This window comes from Notamacropus eugenii, chromosome 6, assembly GCF_028372415.1.
Source record: "Notamacropus eugenii isolate mMacEug1 chromosome 6, mMacEug1.pri_v2, whole genome shotgun sequence".
Taxonomy (NCBI): Eukaryota; Metazoa; Chordata; class Mammalia; order Diprotodontia; family Macropodidae; genus Notamacropus; species Notamacropus eugenii.
The window spans coordinates 44,704,104-44,727,558 of NC_092877.1; the positions used below are offsets into that span (position 1 = coordinate 44,704,104).

At 39.9% G+C, this 23,455-nt stretch overlaps 1 protein-coding gene across 7 annotated transcripts in view; it reads left to right on the top strand.

Annotated features, from left to right (window-relative positions):
* The first annotated feature begins 13,841 nt into the window (after positions 1-13,841).
* PIGG (phosphatidylinositol glycan anchor biosynthesis class G (EMM blood group)) overlaps positions 13,842-23,455 on the top strand; it is a 93,651-nt gene continuing 84,037 nt past the window's right edge. For 3 of the 7 annotated variants that reach the window (XR_011969388.1, XM_072619724.1, XM_072619723.1), the window contains exons 1-2: positions 13,850-15,400; positions 20,703-20,908. Coding sequence is in view for 6 of the 7 variants with exons in the window: in XM_072619724.1 (XP_072475825.1) it covers positions 15,253-15,400; positions 20,703-20,908 (354 nt within the window). In the remaining variant the exon portion in view is untranslated. Of the gene's footprint in view, positions 15,401-20,702; positions 20,909-23,455 lie in introns of all 7 variants that reach the window. The other 4 variants (XM_072619725.1, XM_072619726.1, XM_072619722.1 and 1 more) reach the window with 4 other exon arrangements.

Consider the following 23,455-nt stretch of genomic DNA (forward strand, 5'->3'; position numbering starts at 1 on the left):
TTCCTTAAGGAGACCTTTGTGTGGGATGGCTCAGGTCCCTACATAAATCAATTGCTCAGAGGCCTCTCAAAATGATGACAGAAAAGAGATTTATTCGATTCTCGAGAATCTGGACAATCCTACAGCAGTTCACCTGGAGTAGGAAAGCCGAAGACAAAGAAAAGGCAGTGATTTATGTAGACTCTAATGCAAGTCCCTCCCCTCCACTGACCATTATCCTCATTAGCTGAGAATATGATCTTACATTCTAGACACGAAATCTAACCAATCCCTTTTGAAATGAAGACATTGAAGAATTAGGTAAACTTTATCCAATCATTGAAACCCTAATGTACTACATAGTTTTATATCCTTATATGGAATTATTCTGTTCTAAAAATATAGTAACCTTGAGCCTCTCAGTCTTACCTCACCCCTGGGAGAAGAATTACAATCTGAGAAGTCTTCACTAAACCTATCCCACTCACCTTTAACCTAAGACACTATATCTTGACATCTTAGGTCGTAATTTCTATTGAACTTTGTTTACCCTTTCCTATGTCAGTTATCTGTTTAGGGCAGGAAGCCTGCCACTTACTAGTGGTGGGATTTCCTTCTTTATCACCGAGACATATGTTTACCCAGCTGGAATCCCAAGGCCTGACCAACATGACTTTGTTAATTGTCCTCTCTTACTGAATTTATGGTTTGCTTAATTAGGAGAGTTCCTCTCTCATGGCAAAATGTATGTAAGCCAGAAGATTTCTGCACTGGGTAGCCAGAACATTTCTGGCTCCATAATGCATTATGTTACCATTGTCTTTAATAGGGAATTGATTAATTAATCAATTAAATTATAAAATGTATGCATTCAGCCTGTTGCCTTTTCTTTCAAAGTTTTCAGGTTAACAGTTATGGCGCCCAAACGTGGATTGGAACTGTGGAACCGAATGGACATTTCCTCATCTCGCCAACGCCAGGACTCCGGCGCCAATAGGAACCGTTTTTCCTAGAGTCCTGGGCCTTGACGGGGTCAGGGTAAGTCCTTCCATTCCCAGCTTCCAAAGGACTCAAAAATTCCCTTTAAAGATAACCGCAGGACAGAGACCACTCTGCGTGAAAACGCCTCTGTATTAATTAGGTCTCCTCTGAAGATTGATCTAGGGAAATCAGCTAGCTATGGGTCAGTCAAAAACTAGAAGTAGAAATCCGGCTGACAAGACCCCTACTTCTTGTATGTCAAGCCGTTACCAACCTGATGATCACAGGTATTACTAGCACTAGTGTTAATCAACTAAAGATAGCCCTAAATTACGTTGGCCACCACAGGGCTCTTTTGGACCAGTCAAAGTTACTTTATCTCACAACCAAATTAAGTTTAAAGGCCAACAAAACAACTAGCCAGCAGCGAGAATATTTCCTCTTGGGCTTGCTGAGTTGGCTGAGTGAGAACAAAAGACAGGTAGCCTCTTCCCTGTAGGGCTGGGAGCTGCTTCAGCACCTAGCCGTATCCTGGCAAAAATCCTTTCTTCTTCAAGGGCTCCCGTCTGTCCTTCCCTTCACTCCCTCCGTCCTATTCCTCAACCCTTTCCTTCCTCCCCCTCCCCTTGAAGGCCTCTGATCTGGGGAAACTGACGGCACCTAGATGCAATCTTTCCCCCTGGCCTTCCCCTACCTTAGACCTGAGGAAGGCAGCTTCTGTTCAAGCCTCTGTTGCCTCCCTCCTCCCCATTCCCCCTCCCTGCTTTCCCGTAAGGGCTCTGGTCCTGAAGAGGACAGTAACAATCCACCTAAGAACTAAAGGCCTGAACCTATTCCCATAGGGCCTGTTCCTTTAAGACAGTCAGAAACTTTGGGGCACCAAGGCTCCCCACCCCTCCAAAGACCACAGGGGTGCTCTGAGCAAAGGCTGCAGGATTCCCCTTTATTATCAGACCTTGGATTCTTGCAACCCCCTTTTCTCAGAAGACAATAGCCAATTCATGATGGGGATTTCTAGCAAGCTTCTAATTGCCTTCTCTCTCTGGATTGTTTTTTGTGAGCTACGTTTGTATTTGTCCTGTTGTCAATTTGTCTGTTGGTGTATGTCCCTGTCCGTATCATGTGTGCTGTGAATGAGTGTGTTATCTTGTAAGATTTAAGTGCCAGCAGCCAGACTTCAAGGGCTGCAGCTACGGAAGTAAATAAACAAACAAAATTTTAACACTTTTCCTTGTTGTTCGGGTCTGGCCAACCTGGAATTACAACGAAAAGTTAGATCATCTTAGGTAAAATCATTTTAGCAGATTTGTATGTTGTGAAATTAATCAGAACTATTTCGGGAACTGATCATTTGAAATAACTCCTAAGACTGTGAATAGCCCACCTTTCTAGGTACAGCTTGGAAATGCCACCTAGGTCCTAGACATTCCGCCCACTGTCCCAGCAGCTGCATATCGCCTGATTGTAAAATGCTTAATGTAATGATTGATATATGTTACATACAACATTATTATCTCTCTCTAATGTAATTATTACCTTTGAAGTGGTTTTAATTGCTAAAAGTAATAAGATCAATAATTTCTGGAAATGCAAATTATACCATTTGCAGTTATTGTTGTGTTAAAACTATCTCTAGGATTGTATTTCTGAATTTCTCTTAGACTTTAAAGAGAAAGCAATTTATAATTTGAATTTTGTTGAAACTAAAAGATGTTGGGAAAATTGTGTAACACCAGTTGTGTTACTTTATCAGTCCTGCTAACTTTGTCTTTTAGTGTTTTGTAACTGTCATTTAGAAAACCAGGTATTTTCACCCTTGTCTGTTAAAAAAGTTAAAGCTAAACAATTTGGCTATCTTCTATGAAGTTGTAGGATTGTTAACTAAGTTATTTGGGATTACTGTTTTAATACTGAAATCTAAAATTGTTCAGTGATTCCTGTGTATGGAAAGGAGGGAATGGAGTGAAAACTTTATCTAAATTCCTTCTGTTCATTCAGAACAGTACTCCCATTCCTGTGGATAAGATCATCAGTCCTAGTAAAGGAATTTGGTTGGTTAATGAAAATTCTAAACAATGAATATTACTTGCTCAGAAGTTGTAATAGATAGAGAGAATTTTTAATAATTGGTTTTTACATCAGGAAAGTTTTAAATTTGAGAAGGAAAGATGCTAAATGGAATCCCTTGTGTGTGTGTCCTGGTAAATCTTTATTGTTTATTGTAACTCCAAGAGAGTGGAAATAACTGTTATCTGACTCTAAGCTGGGATTAGTGAAACTTGCTGTTTAAGGTAAAAGGCATTTGGGACTATAATTCTTTTTGTTTTGAGTTTGAATTTGGGTATAGTTGTCTGCATTAAATCAGTATCTGAGACACATGCCACAAAGGAATATTTCTCACCTGACTAAACACTGAGGGGGCAATTCTGGACTCAATCTAGGATGGGATCTCCCTGCCTCAGTTTCCCTATTGTGTTCCTTTAAAAATGAATGTTTCTCACCTGACTATTTCTGAGTCTGGCTATGAAACAGATACTGCATGATTGGAGAATTTCACTCCTATCTGAATTCAAACAGAGTAAAGGATGTTTTATCCTTTCATATTTGGTATATCATATGTCCCTGCTTTTTCCTTCTATAGCAAATTTCTGTGGTCAATAACAAGTGACCAGCAAAACATGTGAGCCTTTTGTGTAATCTTACTGGAAAATCTAATATTATTTTTATCTGAAATTAGAATATATGCAGAAGTTTATGTAAACTACTTAAGACTCATCTTAAGATGTTCTCATTGTTTAAAAAGATTTTAAAAGCAACAGTGTTTTTCTGTGAGTCAGTCTCTTACATCTAAGAGTACTGTAATAATTAAGAATTCAGTTTGTTATAATACTTTGGGAATTCATATTACTTAAGAACATTTTTGTAACAACTTAGCTTAAATTAATTTCAGTTTTAAAGGTTTATTTTTGCTTAAGAAAGAAAAAAGAAAGAGATATCAAGCATTTTAAAAGTTTCCAACTAGTTTTCTTCATAAGAGTTTAGTGAACATTAGAGTAAATTTTAAACTGTTTTTAAAGAAGGGAAATACTTTTAGAAGAAATGTTTTGAAAAATCATGTGTGATTCTTAGAAGGCCTACTAAAGCTTCAAAATAATATACTGTTAAATTAAGCTGTTTTGACCTGAACATGTAGTCATTCTATGGCCTAAGTTAGAGTTAAAGTTTGCATTTGAATTTATTATATGCTAAAGATTTAATTCCTGAAGTATCTCATTCTTCCAGAGTGAGTATAATTAGGGAAGAATAACAACTTGTGAAACAAAGACATAATTCCATCAAACTATAAATTTAGTCATTAACCTCTTTGTTTTGTTTAAGCTGGAATGAGATTCCAGTACAGTTATGCTAGCAAAAAGTAATAACTTATGAGCTATCTTGTCTTATGGTTAAAATGTAAAAGCAAGTGGAAGAATAGGATTGAGAGATTTGGAAAGATAAATTAAGTTCTGGTTGAAACTATGAAAGGTAAATAAGATTTGGGAATAAATATGGGTTATGCAAACCCCTCTTGCTCCTAGATAGTTGTTCTGGATACTTTTGTGTCAGTTTCAGATGGTTTAAAGAGTGAGGAAGTATTTTATCTGAGGGATACCAGCCAATATTTGCTATATAAGACTGGGACTGCAATTTACTATTGTTTGAAGCTCTGATTACGGGAATACTTGTCTAAGTTATCATAAAGCCAATTGACATGTGCTGCAGGCTAATGGTGGATGCTTGGAAAAGTTTTGAAGACAAACTTGGACACGGTCTAGGTAGGATCTTCCTAACTTTATTTCCCAAATGTGCTATTTCCTTTCTGAAAAAGGAAATTCCCCACCTGATTACCTCTAAACCCTGCTTTCAGCACCTGGTGACCTCACGATTACATGTCAGATAATGGCTTATTCCTGAAATCAACCAGAACTAAGGAAATCCTTTCCTTCTGTTACCATTGTCCCTCTCTTTTTCTTTTATAGCAAATCTTTGTAATTAAGAAGTTCTGTAAGTACAATACTAAGTCTATCAAATAATAAATGGAAATTGAAACATCTCTGAGTTACTAAAATGGGATGCAGGAATGAATAGCTTACAATTTTAACCTACATTCCTGGCCAAATAAAAATAAATATAATATAGAGATAATATCAAGGAAATGATTAGACCAAGTAATAAGAGCAAATTTTGAGGAAAAGCAACAGGATCAGACTGATTCCTCTAAGAATTATATACAGGAGTATATGATTGGCTTCTAAAATTTATCATGCTTTTGATAATAAGATCTCAAATCTGGATTTTTGCACAAGATTGTATAAGATAGTGGTAAATTATTTCTTGTCTGTTAAAGTACCTGTCAAATCATTTAAAAGGCAGATGAGTTCATTTTATGGTTGAACTCTCACATTTTAAAAGATTCTTATTCCAGGTAGAAGATTTAGGTAGAAACAGAAACAGCAAATAGGATAAACTGTAATTTTCTGAAATTTCAAAAATGGAGAACAAATTTTAAGTGATTGTACTAATTTATATTGTCAAAGTTATCTGGGAACTTAAGATATGAACCAGAAAAGCAGAATTCTCTTTTTAAACTATCCCAAGAATAAAACCTATTGTCAAAGAAAAGATATCTAGGTATCAGATAACTACATGAGAAATCTGGGATTCAAAAAGTGATGCTTGAATGAAAATCAAGGATGGATTACTGAGATATCAGGAAGTTAATGTTAATTAATGATTGCATTTATTTGTACGGTTCATGTTTAAGTTTTCTTCTTTTATATTGGTGACATGTAAATCTCCCTTTCAAAACTAGTCTATTGTGAGCCATCTAAGTTTTAATCTGTACCTGACTTAATGTAAAAATATAATTTGTGAACTGTAAAAAAAAACAAAACTTCACTGTGTTGTTTGAACCTAGCCCTGCATGGCTGGGAAACTGAACTATTGCTAAGTGTCTTTAGCCATGTTAACTATGTTGTATTGTTTCATCTGAATTATCAAATCATGTTTTCTGGGAGACCCTGTCAAGTTTTCTGTATAGACTTTTGGATCCATCTGTCACCTCCATTGCTCCTGCTCCTGAGTGGATCATGCCCTCCAATTTTGAAGAGGATGCCAATCTGAAGAAGATGCCATCACATTTAGACAACTTTCCCAAGAGCCTGGACCAGACTTGCATGAAGAGTAAACTCTCACACTACTGGTTATTTAGAGGTTTTTTTCATATCTTTGTTGGTCTACAGGCGAAGCCTTCATCTTGATTTATGTCTTGCCACTGGACTCTGATGGCTCTGGAGGACAGAGTGAGGCTAATGACTTTACACAGTTTTTATCCAATTCACTTGTAAGTCAAGATATCACCCTTATGATATCATTGGTCCTCTTTAAGAATGAAGGACAAAGGATAAAGAACAAATACAACAACATCAAAGCATATTGTTATTACTATTCACCCCTACACTCAAAGGCAACCAAATAGACATTAGCAACTACCAAATTATAAATCTCATTTCTAATAAATCTGTAAATTTTTTAAAGAATGATTTATGAGGATAGTCATATGACTTTAACCTTGATAAAAACATGGAAACTGAATGGACAGGCTTCCATTAGTGATTTTTGACAGTTGACCATATTTTTACAGTCAAACAGTTGATTGGGAGATACAAAGTTATATATCTCTATATCTATACCTATCTATCTTTCTATCCATATATATGATGCCACTGCATTTATTTATTTTCAAAAAAGCATTTGATTGAGAACAAAATGTAACTTTATAGGTTCTCCTTAAGCAAAGTATCTCATATTCATTAAAATTACAAAAGATTCTTGCAAATACAATTACAAAGATACTTTTGTTCAATAATCTACAGAGTATCAACATCAGGTAATGCAAAAAACAGGCAGATAATGCAAATCGAAGATTTTCACTACTGTCATGGTGGGTGTCCTCTATGTCATTCAAATAGAAGAAGGATTTCATGAGGTTCTCTTGATGTTCCTGTTATGAGTGAAACTGAGCTAATTGCCTCAACCCCTCTAAATGCCTTAAGGCCTTTTCAATGAGACAGTTTGGCCATTTGAAAGAGATTACCTCAATTAGACACATCTGAAAAACAAAATGAATGAAAAACATCTGCTGCTGCATGCAACTGGATGTGTAGTTCATTGAAGTAGTCCACCAGTATTTGTGTATTTGTGTGTCTTGACAGATACTGCATAGTCACAATAATCTGTTATCTAGAAGCAAATAGGAGATCAGGATTGATCACATTAAGGAAATTTTGCCATAATCTTCGTATTCTCAAATTGCAGTCTTCTGCCAAAGTTCACCTTTTAAATACAAGTAATTCTTCTGGTGATGTTCATCATTGTGAATCATGGAATATCACGATCTTAATTAAAATTGCAGGTGACAAAAATATAAAATGGGCATAAGTAAGCTCTATAAAGATATTAAATAGTATTTGTAAAGTGTTATAGAAGACATTATCATGGATCTGTATGATGAGAAAAGGAGATGAACCAGTGTGAGAAATGCGCTTACTCTACAAAGAACAATACTTGTTGTGAAGCCAGGAAAGTTTTAATTTTACATTTATTTTACATTCCCAGTGAATGGGTACCTCCAAAATGGAGAGTACGCTTGCTCAGACAAATGCAATAAGCCTTTTTAAGCTGTTCCCAATTTGAATTTCCTCTCCTTGCTCTCCATTGGCTAGATGCAACCTCCTGAACTGCCCACTTCATGTTCTCTTACTTGGTGTTTTCCCCCTCAAACAGCTCATTAAGCATGCACACAAGCTTCTGACCTTTTACCTGATCAGAAGTCTGCTTCTGCTAGAACCAGTCACCTCTGACTTACATTCCGTTAGCACTCAAAGCTAGGAGGATTTTTAATCTTGTGGAAATAGAATTCCTTTTTTTGTTTCCCACACCCAAAATGGAATAAGAGTGAAAGGTTATATATATAGCTCAAATATTACACTAATATCTACCAAATATTGAAAAAAATAAAGATCTTCAGAATGATAGGTGAATTTTAATGGAGAATTTATGAGAATATACAGCGAGAATAAAATAGGATAAGGAGAAGATGACTTGTACCAATGAGCCATTGAAACATTAATGAATTGTACGTCCTAGAATTATGCTCAACAAGTAATAGTCAAATGAATGAGTAGCTGGGGTCTTAGAAACCAACTAAGTGAACTTCTTAATATTTCATATGGAAAAATTAAGGCCCAGAAAAGAAAAGTGACTCACTTGCAAGTCACATCAATTAAGAGATTCATTGCTAGATAACTTTGACCTTTTAACAGAGAAGGAACCAAAGTAATGTTGCTGAGAACTGCAATTTCGATTACCTCATTTCTTCAGCTAAAATACTTTTGCTCATTTTAAGGGATTAAGCTCCAAAGTTATTTATACATTCAATTATGTTGTTCTTGCAAACTTTCTTCTAATAGGCCCATGAGAACACAACATCAAACCAGTATTTCTAAGTTCCTCTTCCTGGAACTCTCTGAGGAACTAGAAGTACCAATAATTGAACAACAAAGGATTTCTCACAGGAATGAATTCTAAAAAGCTACACTTGAAACATCATGGGAATGGAAATCTCACCATCATAGACACCTCATTAGAGATATTTTAATGAATGTATGGGCTGAACAACAACAAAGGATTTCTTACAGGAATGAATTCTAAAAAGTTACACTTGAAATATCTTGGGAATGGAAAATGCACTATCACAGACCCCTCATCAGAGACATTTTAATGAATGTATGAAAACCCTAAATATTAAAACATGAATAACTTTAAAGCACTGAGTAGTATTCATCACATAGAACAAAAGTGTCAAGGAAATGGTCAGATTTATCCTTTCTTTATGGCTATTCTTTATTTCACAAGTTCTCTAGAAGGTTGATGAAGATGAAAGTGAGGAGGCAGATATAACTGTGTTGACAGGGTTGATTACTGTAAATTTAAATCTGTGTGAGATATGTGTTCTTTATAGGCTAAGAGGCTGGGACTGTGCCTATCAGGTTTTTGCTAACATAAGAAGGAGAAGCATTAAGCATTCAATCAGTCTGTCTCCTGACTGAGCCAAAACTTAGGATGGAACCTAGAAGATTTCTATTCTGAACCAACTCCACTGTTAATAATCACTTAAAGTGAGAGAGAATAAAGAACTTTTGGGAGTAGGGCAAAGGGAGCTAAAAAGAGAGCATCAAGAGTTTTGGGCTGAGGAGGAATCATTATAGTTGCTTATTATAGATTTGAAAGTGGTCAAGAGAAAGGCAACGATTACAGTTCTCAGCTTTTCCCATTTCTACACTCTCCATTAGTGCCTCATCAAAGCTTCAATCTAAAAGGAGAGGGATATGCAATAACTCTAATTCCCATGGATTATAAGTGGCAGTCAATATCTAAAGAACAGACTTACAATATAATCTAGGGCCAGAAGGAGTAACAAGGGAACATACATCAGAGAAAGTGGGAGGTTACAGAAAGATTATAACAATAACAATAACTTGCTTTTACACTGTGCTTTAAGCTTTGCCAAGCATTGTATATATGTTAATGAATTCACTGAATCAAAAGGTGGTATCTGCCCAAAGCCAAAACTAAAGTTGAGGTAGAAACTAGAAATGGAGGCTGGCTATCTAGAAAGTTGGGTCAGCCAAAACAATCTGTGCACAGAATTGTTTTTAAAACAGAGGTTCTCAACTTGGGATATATATATATATATGCACTGGTTAAAAAAAAAAAAAAGGCTTGGCCAAAGGATATGGGGTAAGTAACCATATTATATTATTGAAATATTCCCAAAATAGTAATATTCATGAAAAAATTTGTGGTTTGTACAATGAGGAGGAAGAAAAAGTGAGGAGGAAGAATTATTCAAGGAATTACCCCTATTGAACAAACCTCAATGGATAAATATGAAATACTTTTCATGTTGAATTAGAAAAAACTGCAATAAAACTCAGTGAAAGGCAAATTAAGTGGTCTTTACAATAATCAGAAACTTTGATTTCTAATCAATGAAGTCACAGAAATTTTGCTGTACTCTTGAAGAAGTAAGTATATCCTGTTCTTACTAAAGGAACTTTAATTTCAATTTTAACAACTTATCTTTGTGAATCAGAATTCTAATTCCTGTTCCTAATAAAAATCCCAATCAAGTAACAAATTACAAATGGATTATGAGATACTGGTATCTCATTTAAACCTACACTAAGGATATAACCAAGAGGTTAACAAGAAACAGAATCAAGAGACTGCTTATTTACTCTGTTCTCTTAACATTTAGCAACTTTATGTAACTAAAATGTTTGTTTTTTTCTAGGATTTATTTCCTTTTATATCAAATTGGGGGTAGAGGGCTTACTGAAAGGCAAGGTGTTATAGGACAAAAAAAAAAAAGTTAGGAATCTCTGCCCTGAAACTCTGCTTTGTTTGTATTCTTTAATCCATCAAGAGGTGGCTACTTCATAGAAGGGAGGGCATCTTAAGGGACAGTGGGATCAGAAGCAAAACACATTTTTGGGAAGGGAAGGTAAAAAGGGAGAGAAAAAAGAATAAACAGAGGGAAAATAAGGTGGCATGAAACAGATAGTTAATAATCATAATTATGCATGTGAATGGGATAAATTCGCCCATAAAATGGAAATGGATAGTAGAATAAATTAAATAACAAAATCCAACAATATGTTGTTTACAAGAAATACATGGAGTAAAAATAAGGGGCTGGAGCAGAATTTGTATGCTTTAGATGAGGTTAAAAAAAAAAAGCAACAGCAATAATCATAATCTAGACAAAGTAAAAACAAATATTGGACTAATTAAAAAAAAATAAGCAGGGAAGCTAAAAGGTATCATAGACACTAAGTAATATCAATACTAAACATATATGCACCAATTGATATAGCATCCAAATTCTCAAAGTAAAAGTTAAATGAGTTATAGGAAGAAATAAATCTAACCATAAAATAAACAAGAAAGAAATTAAGGAGATGAATAGAATAGAAAATTTAGGTATGATAGATTTCCGGAGAAAACTGAATGGGAATAGAGAGAAATAGACCTTTTTCTAAGCTGTACATAGCACTGTCAAAAAAATCAACCATGTATTAGGACATAAAAATGTAATAACAAAATGCAGAAAAGCAGTCATATTAAATGCATCCTTTTTAGAACATAATGCAATAAAAATTATATTCAATAAAGGGTCATGGACATATAGATTAAATATTAATTTGAAACTAAATAACCTAAAGAAAGAGTGAGTCAAAAACCAAATTATAGTAACCATAAATAATTTCATTAAACTGAATGACAATGAGACAACATACCAAAACTTATGGGTGTAAAGCAGTAATTGATGAATATTTACCAAAATATAAATTGCCCAGACTAACAGAAGAGGAAATAGAATACTTAAATAACCCTATCTGAGCAAAAGAAATTGAACAAACCATCAATGAGTTCCTTAAGAAAAAAAAAGTCTCCTGGACCAAATGGAAAGAACGACTCATTTCAATGCCATATAAACTATCTGGAATAACAGACAAAGAAGGAATCTTTCCAAATTCCTTTTACAACACAAATAATGTGCTGATACTAAAATCAAAAAGGGCAAAAGCAAAGAAAGAAAAATAAAAACCAATTTCCCTAATGAATTCTGATGTAAAAAATTTTAAATAAAATACTAGCAAGGAGATTACAGCAATATATCACAAAATTCATATGCTATGACCAGGTGAGATTTATACCAGGAATGCAGGGCTGGTTAAATATTAGGAAAACTACCAGCATAATAGACCATATCAATAACAAAATGAACAGAAATCACATGATTATCTTAATAGATGCAGAAAAAACTTTTGATAAACTACCACACCCACTCTTACTCAAAACACTAGAAAGCATAGAAATAAATGGAGCATTCCTTAAAATAAGTACTATCTATCTAAAACCATCAACCATCATTTAATGAGAATAAGCTAGATACCTCCCCAATAAAAATCAGGGGTGAAACAAGAATGCCTATTATCACCACAGTATCAATACTGTACTATAAATGCTAGCTATGACAATGAGAAGAAAAAGAAATTGAAGGAATCAGAGAAAGTGATGAGAAAACAAAACTATTACTCTTTGCATATTATGTGATGGTATACTTAAGAGAATCCTAGAGAAGCAACTAAAAAATTACCTGAAATAATTAACTTCACTAAAATTACAGGATATAAATTGAACCCATATAAATCATTAGCATTTCTATATTACCAACAAAATACTGCAGGAAGAGATAGCAAGAGAAATGCCATTTAAAATAACTGCAGACAATACAAAATACCTGGGAGTGTACCTACCAAGACAAATTCAGGAATATATGAATATAATTATAAAATACTTTTCACACAAATAAAGTGAGATCTAAACAATTGGGTAGGCCAAGTCAATATAATAAAAATGACAATTCTATCTAAATTAATTTATTCAGTGCCATACTAAACCATCAAAAAATTATTTCATAGAGCTAAGAAAATAATAACAAAATTCATCTGGAAGAACAAAAGATCGAGAATATCAAGAGAATCAATAAAAAAAAATGTGAAAGAAAGCAACCTAGCAGTACCACATCTCAAACCATATTATAAAGTGTTAGTCATCAAACAGTCTAATACTGGCTAAGAAATAGTGGTAAATCGGTGGAATAGATTAGGTATGTAATGTACAGTAGTAAATGACCACTGTAATCTAGTGTTTGATAAACCCAGACATCCAAACGTTTGGGACATGAACTCACTATTTGACAAAAATTGCTGGGAAAACTAGAAAGCAATTTGGCAGAACCTAGGTATAGACCAACATCTCACATCATATACCAAGATAAGGTCAAAAATGAGTATATAATTTAGACATAAAGGGTGATGTCATAAACAAATTGGGGGAGCATGGAATATTTTACCTGTCAGATTGAAGAATAAGGGACGAATTTATCACCAAAGAAGAGATAGAGAGCATTATAGGATGTAAAATGCATAATTTTGACTATATCATATGAAGAAGACTTTGCATAAACAAAACTAATGCAGCCAAGATTAGAAGGAAAGCAGGAAATTGGGAGAAATTTCTTTTTACAGCAGTTCTCTCTGATAAAGGCCTCATTTCTCAAATATATAGAAAAATAAGCCAAACTTACAAGGATATGAGTCATTCCCCCATTATAAATGAGCAAAGGATACGAACAAGCAGTTTTCAGAACAAACCAAAGCTATCTATAGTCATGTAAAAATGCTCTAAATCTCTATTGATTAGAGAAATGCAAATTAAAACAACTCTGAAGTACCAACTCAAACCTGAGTGGCTAATATGACAAAAAAAGAAAGTTACAAATGTCGGTGAGGATGTGGAAAAATAACTAGCATACTTTTGGAACAGTTATGAACTGATCTGACCATTCTGGAGAGCAGTTTGGAAGTTATGTCCCACGGACTATAAAACTGTGCATACCCTTTGATTCAGCAATACCACTACCATTTGTATCCTAAAGTGATCAAAGGAAAAGAAAAAAGACCTGTTTGTACAAAGGTATTTAAAACAGTTCTTTTTTGCGTTGGCAAAGCACTGGAAATTGAAAGGGGGCCCAACAATCAGGGTATGGCTGAACAAGTTGTAGTACATGATTGTGATGAATACCATTGTGCTATCTATGAGAAATGACACAGTAGACGGAAAGATTCACATGAACTGATGCAGAGTGAGAGAGCAGAACCAGAACATCCGCACATGGTAACACCAATACCGTACGATCATCAACTGTAAATGAGGTAGCTATTCCAGAACAATTCAATGTTCCAAGACAACTTCAAAGAACTTGGAAGGAAAAATCCTATCCACATAACTGGTGGTGGAGTCTGAATACAGATCAAAGCATACTTTTTCAACTTTATTTTCCATTTTCTTTTGGTCTGTTTTATTTGGCAATACGGCTAATACAGAAATATATTTTGCAAGACTGCACAGGTATAATCTGTATCCATTTTCTTGCCTTCTTAAGGAGGACACATGAAGAGAAATAGGAATTCAAAATTTTAAAACATGAATGTTACAATTTTTTAAAACATGAATGTTACAATTTTTTAAAACATGAATGTTACAATTTTTTAAAACATGAATGTTACAATTTTTTAAAACATGAATGTTACAATTTTTTACATGTAATTGAGAAAAAAGAGATTAAAAAAACACGATGGCTGCCTTCCAAAAGAACAAATGATCTCGTTCAAGGTCACAGGTCCATACCACGATCACACCCGCCGTGAAGTCCAGGAGCGGCTTGGGACGAAGGCTCCCCTTTGCTCTGCTGCCCCCGGCAGTAAAGAACAAAGGGGCAGGAGACAACCAAAAGAAGGCTGGGGTTCTTCCGGTGACAGCTGAATCCTGGGGTCACCGGCTATGCAGAGAGCAGGTGCCCCGAACTTCAGAGAGGTGGGCCCTGAAGATCTGCGGGCGCGGCTTGTTCTTGGCTGGTTGGGAAGGGCTGGGTTTAGAGTCTGGAAGATTCCCTGTCCTTGGGAAGAATATTCAGCTAAGTGATCCATGAGCCTCTGAAGTGCACTGGTGTGGGCAGTTCCAACCCCGGGAATTTACGGTTTGAATTCCCCAAATTAAAACCAAAAAACCTACGTCCCCGTCGATGGGCCAGCGCAGAGTAAGACACCGGCCCCACGAGGGAGGCCGGACAAGTCTCAGGCTGTTTCTGCAGGACGCAGGCCCGCGAGCGAATAGCGCAAGCGTAGACACAGGCGCATGCGCGGCACCGGGCCAGCAAGGCCGCAAAGGCCTCAGGCTGAGCCTGAATCGCGAGTTTCTCGGGGTCGAAGGAGAAGGAGGCACCGCGGTTCGATACCGGACCTTGTGCCGGCTTCTATGACTACCATACGGATCCTAGCATCCCAATACAAAGGCAGCCTCCACACCCTAGTGGAACTTGAAATAGAGTAGGCCGAAGTACCGGCAACTTACTTCCGGCAGGACTTCAAAGCTCCGCCCTCCGTCAGCCGAGCACCAATCACAGGAATCCCTGGGAACCCGCTCGCTCACGGGCCGGGTGCAAACACGCATGCTCAGTGTGTTGTGTCGTCCCGGCAGCGCGTCCGTGGTCGGGCCGGACTCGAGGTCCAGCGAGGTCGGCCTGGGGGGCTCTGCGGTGCCGGCGGCACAAGAGCCGCCATGCGGCTGGGCTCCGGGGCCTTCGCCGCCTGCTGCGTGGTGATTGAGGTGCTCGGGGTCGCTGTCTTTCTCCGGGGTTTCTTCCCGGTGTCGGTGCGCTCTGCGTCCCGGGTCCGGCCCCTGCCCCCTGCGCCGGAGCCCGCGGCAGGTACGGAGGCTGAGCCTCCTCTCCCTCGGTCCCGGAGCTCCTCCGCTCCGCTCCTGTCCTCCCCGCTCCATCCCTCTCCCCGTCCCCTGGAGCCTCCCACCGGTGCCCCCCACCCCCGCCCCAGGATGTGTCCCCCCATACACCTGGGGCGGCCTCCCCTTCCTACCCCTCCCTCCCCGGCATCCCCTCCTGCGTGCCGCTCCCGCCTCTTCCTGTGCCTCCCCCACGCTCCATACACCTCACCTTAGGGTGGTCCCGCCCCCACCCCAGGATGTGTCCCCCCATACACCTGGGGGGGGCCTGCCCTTCCTACCCCTCCCTCCCCGGCATCCCCTCCTGCGTGCCGCTCCCGCCTCTTCCTGTGCCTCCCCCACGCTCCATACACCTCACCTTAGGGTGGTCCCGCCCCCACCCCAGGATGTGTCCCCCCATACACCTGGGGGGGGCCTGCCCTTCATACCCCTCCCTCCCCGGCATCCCCTCCTGCGTGCCGCTCCCGCCTCTTCCTGTGCCTCCCCCACGCTCCATACACCTCACCTTAGGGTGGTCCCGCCCCCACCCCAGGATGTGTCCCCCCATACACCTGGGGGGGGCCTGCCCTTCATACCCCTCCCTCCCCGGCATCCCCTCCTGCGTGCCGCTCCCGCCTCCTCCTGTGCCTCCCCCACCCTCCATACACCTCACCTTAGCGTGGTCCTGCCCCCACCCCAGGATGTGTCCCCCCCATACACCTGGGGGGGGCCTGCCCTTCATACCCCTCCCTCCCCGGCATCCCCTCCTGCGTGCCGCTCCCGCCTCTTCCTGTGCCTCCCCCACGCTCCATACACCTCACCTTAGGGTGGTCCCGCCCCCACCCCAGGATGTGTCCCCCCATACACCTGGGGGGGGCCTGCCCTTCATACCCCTCCCTCCCCGGCATCCCCTCCTGCGTGCCGCTCCCGCCTCTTCCTGTGCCTCCCCCACGCTCCATACACCTCACCTTAGGGTGGTCCCGCCCCCACCCCAGGATGTGTCCCCCCATACACCTGGGGGGGGCCTGCCCTTCATACCCCTCCCTCCCCGGCATCCCCTCCTGCGTGCCGCTCCCGCCTCCTCCTGTGCCTCCCCCACCCTCCATACACCTCACCTTAGCGTGGTCCTGCCCCCACCCCAGGATGTGTCCCCCCCATACACCTGGGGGGGGCCTGCCCTTCATACCCCTCCCTCCCCGGCATCCCCTCCTGCGTGCCGCTCCCGCCTCCTCCTGTGCCTCCCCCACCCTCCATACACCTCACCTTAGGGTGCTCCTGCCCCCACCCCAGGATGTGTCCCCCCCATACACCTGGGGGGGGCCTGCCCTTCATACCCTTCCCCTCTGCCTTCTCTCCTGCCTTCCCCTTCATGCCTCTCTTTTAAGATCTTCCCCTTCCTACCCTCTCCTCCACCCCCCCCCACTTCAGGTGAGGGGGGGCTCCTCCCCGCCCCAAGCCCCCTCTTGCTCTGCAGGTCAGGGCTCTCTCAACTCATGGGGGGTGGCGGGGCCTCCCCTACGTCTGACTGATCAGCTCTGGCCTCTCCTGCCCTTTTTGGGTCCACACCCTTCCCTGCCTCTACTGAGATTCCTCCAGAAGGATCCAGCGTCCAACTTCCTTGGCCTCCCCAGAGATGCCTTTAGTTTGTGTGTGTCTGTGGTTCGTTCAGTTTCTCCAGTGAAAATTTATGAAAGCCATACTATGTGCGAGGCATTGTCTCCACCTTCCTGGTGGTGAATTTTAAGTTCCCCTTAGGTGTAGCTCATTAAAGGCTGCAAAGAGACAGCAACCTTAGACCTTCCCACCCATTTTAAATGAAATCAGGACAAAGTACATCCCAAAGGTGATGTCTTGGCTTGTGCTTGAATTGGATGTAAGTTAGAATTACACAAAGTTGACACTAGGGGAAATAAAGTTGTTAAATAGGCACATTTTACAAGTGTGACAGACATAAGTAATCACCCAGAGTCCAACAGTGTGATTTAGAAACCTGTGTTCAGTACAGCAGGGTGGTAGTGTAGAAAGTGTGCTCCAGGGGAGAGGTCTCGGTGCAGGATTCCTGCCCCCAGTGTTGGAGGCACAGAACCCCGATTTGTAATTTCCACACTCTCTAGGGCCTGTAGAACTAGTTCCCTTGGACCTCAATTTTAACTATACTTCCCCCAAACCCCACCCCCACAGGGAAAAAGGCATTTACATGCCTTAATTGTACAGGTTAATTTTTTTTCTGCTCCTTCGTTGCCCAGTAGATCATGATGCTACAGTAACGGGGATAGTGAGCCTCAGTGGTTTGAGAGCCATTGCTCCCAAAAAAAAGTATTAACAGCTTCTCCAGGTATGAATGTATAGATTTTTAGGAGGAGGATACTTCAAAACTTAAAATGATCTATTTTAGAGCCTGGTCACTTAGCTGTACTGGTATGAAACTATTCACTGGATATTACTGACCCGTTGAAAAATGGCTCTAAGTACAGACTTTTTGTTTTGTATTTTTAAAGTCACTTCAGAATTCTTAAATGACATCGGGAAGGTACGCAAACATTTTCCCCTCTTCACCATTAACATATGTTGGACACATACTCTCCTATTTTCTATCCCATGTAAATGTGTGTAACATGTTCCCTGGGGTGGGGAGAAGAACAGTCATGAGCTTTTCTTCCTAGCTGGGCCTTGGTATCAAAACATCTTCCACTAATATGGGAGAAGATTGTCCGTTTTTTGGGGGAGGTGGGATCCTTCTGATGATACGCAGAGAGTTTCCTGGGACTTAGAGCATGTGTGATGTTGCTGTACATTTACCGCTCCTTGGCATCCTGCAGAGAGCTGAGTGATTGTCCAGTTCTCCCCTAACTCCCTCACAGAGCCCAGCCCTCCCCCGCCAAGCTTTCATAGCCATCTGATCCACAGTAACATTCATTGTGGTGAGCGATGCAAAAAAAAATGTATGAACCAATTTTACCTTTAATTTCTGATTCAGAGATATCATAGTTGGAGAAGACTTGGGTTTGAGTCTTTGACACATTATCACTGTAACTATGGATTTACTTAAGCATCCTGAGCCTCAGTTTTTTATGAGACTAATAAAATTGTACTGGTAAGTAGATGTGAAGAGTGCTTTGTGAACTCTAAAGCACTATACAAATGTGGGTTATCACTACAATATTTGGCATTCTTTAGCTTTGTGTGTATGGCCGTAAATGGTTAGGGATTGCTCAGGATTATCCAAATGCCTCCTGAGCAGAGATGTCAAGCAGAAGGCCTGTGGGTGCCAAAGAGACCTGCACCAGATTAAAATGTGATTGGGAGATATAATAAAAGAAAGAAAAATACAATAAAACATAGATGAAACATTACATTTTAAAACTAAGTCCTTTTGCAACCTGCAGGGGTCCTTATGTCTGGATTAGTAGCCTCTACTTCTATTTGATTTTTACACCACTGCTCAAGAAGACTGAATACCTTCCACACTCTCTCTTCATAACCTAGCTCTCTTGACCTCCTCTAACTTACTGCAGTATGGTTTCTATGCTTACCTTATGAGTCCCCTCCCAGGGCTTGCTGTAGCTCACGTAGCTTTGAGACCAAAGCAGAATGACTTCCCACTTCTGTTGAGCACCTCCCAAATATCCATCTATCCTCTGCTGTGTGCTGCCAATTCCCAAAATGACTCTGCTCCCAGTGCCAGCATTAATTTTGGGTTAACCATCAGGACTTTTGACAGCCCAATGCTACGTATGTTAGCACAGTACCTTTTTGATCATAAAAATCCCCAGGTGAATTTATTCAGTCAAAGCACAGCCCCACTGATAATCTTCTTTCTTTGCTGTGATCAATTGAGCCTGGCTTTCTTGCTCCCTATCAGCTACAGTTGGCTGTTATTTCTTACTGTTTTTTTCTAACCTCATCTTTTCCTCCTGTATCCCATCCCTGAGCAGGTAGACAGGAAGTCTTCTTGAGAGTCTGTAGGGCTGGTTTTTTTTTTAAACTATAAATTTTATGAGATGGGTATGAGAGGACATCTACTTTCCCAATAGTTATTAATTTGTAATGATAAAGTCTTAGAATAATTTCTTAGCTTTTTTCTTGACTTGTACTCATCTTTGTATTTGTTTGGACAGACCTTGACTGTTTCTTCCATCCCTCATGTATCCTTTCTCCTCTTGGACCCCTTTAACACGACTTTCCTACCTGTTCCTCTAGTAGAATAAGATCTAACACAAACATAAATGGAGACTGTGTCTCACTTTTTGCTTCCCCTAGGAAAGCCTTTGTCTCTCATTCCCAGAAGTTTTTCCTTATTGGAATTTTTGGCTTGCTGTCCTCTTTCATTTCCTCTCCCCATGGTTGTGAGTTATATTGGTTTCTATTGCTCTTCTAGTGTGTTTTCTTTATGGCTGCTCTTCATGTCTGGAAAGATTTCTTTTCTTCACTTCAGCTCTTTAGAATCCCGTTTCCTTCAAAATTTAACTCAGACACTGCCTTTTACATAAAACCTTTCCAGAATTTTTTTTAAACTTACTTTGTGTCTCTAGTGCTTAGCACAATACCTGGCATATAGTAGGAGTTTAATAAATGCTTGTTGGCTTAACTTGACCCCTTCTACCTCCAGTTCTTGTTACCCTCTTTGCTCTAAATAACCTTGAATTTATATTGTATATACTTAGATGCAGACATGTTACTCTCAATGTAATATAAGCTCCTTGAAGTAAAGGCCTGTAGTATTTTTGTTTTTAAATCATCAAGGCCTGTCACGTTGCCTGGCACATAGAAGGTACTTAAAAATAATCCTTATTGATTGATTAATGTATAATTGATTAATGATTAATATATTATAATATATTATAATAATAAATGATTAATATATTAACTATCTACTAAATATTCTTATCATGAGTATGTTGATCATTTGCTTTTCATTTCTTGCCATAGAAGGTCTAGAGAGGTTATTTGCTGTCTGGAAAGGATATTAGAGAGGGAAATGGAGTTCGCAGGTAATATGAAATTCAGTAGCAGAACCTCTTTACAGCTCAGTAGTGAAACGTTTATAGGAAGGTTCTGTTGGATATATGTAAAACAGTCCTGGGTTAGAGACTTTTGAACCTACCTTGGTTCAAACATATATATAATTATATATAGAATATAGAATTTATGATATATATTACTATAGTAGTGTTTAGTAAATATCCCATCATTTTACAATAGACCTCAGCTGATTTTTAACATTGTGTTTAACAACTTTGTGTCACGGAAATTTAAGTTCTTTTCTTTTCCCCTTTTTAAATACTTTGTAGGACCAAGTTCCAACTGGACCCAGCTTCCGCCTCCTCTCTTCAAAAAAGTTGTTATCATGCTGGTGGATGGCTTGAGAAGTGATTTTGTGTTTGGATCAAAGGGTGTGCAATTCATGCCTTATACAACATATCTTATGGAAAAAGGATTCGCTCATAGTTTTATAGCAGAAGCAAAGCCACCCACTGTCACTCTACCTCGAATCAAGGTAAACAGTTTGATATGGTGTTCTGTAATCTCATAGTTTAACAGAGTGGCTCTATTTATCCCACTTCTTAGAATCTACACCAATATCTTTATTCTTTTACACTCTGTGTAAATTAACTTAGTAGTAATGCAGGAGATGGGTCTGGAAATATCCCAGTAACATGGTTTTGAACCTTGGTATTGCACCTTCTGTTAGCAATGAAAGTCAGCACTTGCCTGATGAATCCCCAGGAAAGGCCCTTTGGAATCTTTGGCCTTAGAACGGATCTCAGGGAGATCTGAGGGAGGAAGGAGCTGTGGCTTTACCATTCAGCAAGATCTTGCTTGTGGCTTTCCACACCTGTGCATGATTGTGTTTAACCATTACAGTCCAAAAGTGCAGAACTTTAGAACCAAAAGGGATCTTGGAGGAGACTGTGTCCAAACATGTTAGCTTAACATCTGAGGGAACGCACCCTGGAGAGACAAAGTGACCGTGGAGCTGCTTCATAGAAGAGCTTGAACTAGAGGAAGTTCTTTTGTTCATTCATCTAAAATTTAGCTAGAGCTCTCTGGATACAGAGAGCGTTGTCGTAGGTACCAGGGCAGATACCGGGGGTAACTAAGGTCGTCTGTCTGAACTCTAGGAGGGGATAAGACAGGAACAGATACCTGTGAGACAGAATACAGTGTCCCAGAAGTTTTAGTGCAGCATTGACCCTTAATAACTGTCACTTCATCCTCTTTCTTCCTAAACTTTAATAGCTTAAAAAGACTTCTGGGATATGCTGTGTAAGTGCATTAAAAATGTGTAAGCAATGTGTTAGTGACCTGTTGAGGATTAGAGATGATTCATTAATGAAGGAGGTATTATTTCATTTGAGTTTAAAGGAATTAGGAATTCAGCCAGTGAAGAGGGAGAGGAGGATGTTCCTCAGATAAAGTGCAGGGCATGCTAGCAGGGCAGGGTGGGGAGTGTATTGTGGGGAATGAGGAATGGAGAGTTGTTAATACCATGAGATAAGGTGGAGAGATGCGTGTTGTTTGTGGAGAAGATACAGGACTGGACTAGGCAGAGCAGTCATAGAGAGCTGCTGGAGATGATTGAGTCTAGGACTAACGTGTCTAGTTCTGTGAGTTTTGGGTACCACCGCCTCTTCTCCTGCCTTAAGCCTGTGAGTTCATTGGTATAAGTAATTCCTAATGAGGAAACTCCCACAGCCAGTGCGCATAGGCATCTGCTCTGTAGCTCAGAGAGGCACTGAAAGGTTAGATGACTTTCCTTATTAGGCAGCCTAGGAATTTAACTTGGGTGTTCCTGACTGAGGCCAGCTCTCTATCCACTATATCATGCTGCCTCTTGGTTAGTGGATAAGGAAGATATTTTGGCAACAGTATGAAGGATAAATTGGAACAGGAGAGAGTGGAGCTGGCAGAGATGTGTGCATGTGTCTGTAACATTGGAGGTGAATGGTCATGAGGGCCTGTAGTAGTGGACTTGATGAATTTTCGAGGTGCTGGGACCTGGGAATGCCAAGGCACTTCACATGCTTAAGCCTTCTCTTAGTCAAGTGGCAAATAGTTTATTATAATACTTCAGCAAAAGTTGGCAAAGGTCCTTAGGGAACCTGTGAGATAGTGAGGATGGTGCTGGGGCTTATATTCGAGAGATAATAATTTGGTAATGCAAGGGGTCCAGGTGTCTCAGGGAGCTATGGATGGGAAAATGTAGGGAGTTTTGCAGAGATAACTTTGTTGATAGCAGATCTTGAAGGAGTTGTCAGAGGCATAGATGTTGGAGAATCTGGTGTGAAGGAGTCCTTGGGCCAGCCAGGGACAAAAATCCTTGGACCAGGCACCCCTGTGTCCTGATAAGAGAATGTATTCTGCAACAAGGGAAATTTTTCTCACTATTTTTCTCTGAGAAATTGGGAGGCTTCCAGAGACATGATTTTAGGGCTGGGGCCCAAGCACCCCATGAGAATGGCCCTAGGAACAGAGTTAAAGGAATGAGTAGAGAAGTTGTGGTAGTCTGTGAAGGTTGAGCCAGAGGGAACAGTCACACCAGAGCTTCAGGTTTGGGAAACGGGGCCTGATGGGGTCATAGAATAGAAGCAGCAAAACCAGAAGGAGGGCCGCTTTTGGGGGCAAGAAAATAACCTCTGTTTGGGACGTGTCGGGTTTGAAGTATTGTTGGGACATGTAGGCAGCTGTGTCCTGTAGGCTGCTGTAGATGAGATTTGAGCTCAACAGGGAGGCCAGGTCTGGAGATGTAGATTTGGAAGTTATAAAAATGAAGAAGCTGGCAGATAGAAAGTATAGAGAAGGAAGAGAAAAGGCAATATGGTTTGTGGGAAAAGCCAGAGATTTAGAATTCAAAGGTGATGCAGAGTCCCAGCTCTGTTTAATAAATGTTTCTGGCTCGATTGGAATGCCTTTAGGTAAGCACTTAACCTCTTAGTGCCTCCATTTCTTCATCTTTAGAAGTAGGGGATTGTAGTAGATGGCTGTTTTCTTTTTTTTTCTTTTCGTAAATGAATTTATTTTTAGTTTTCAGCATTCACTTCCA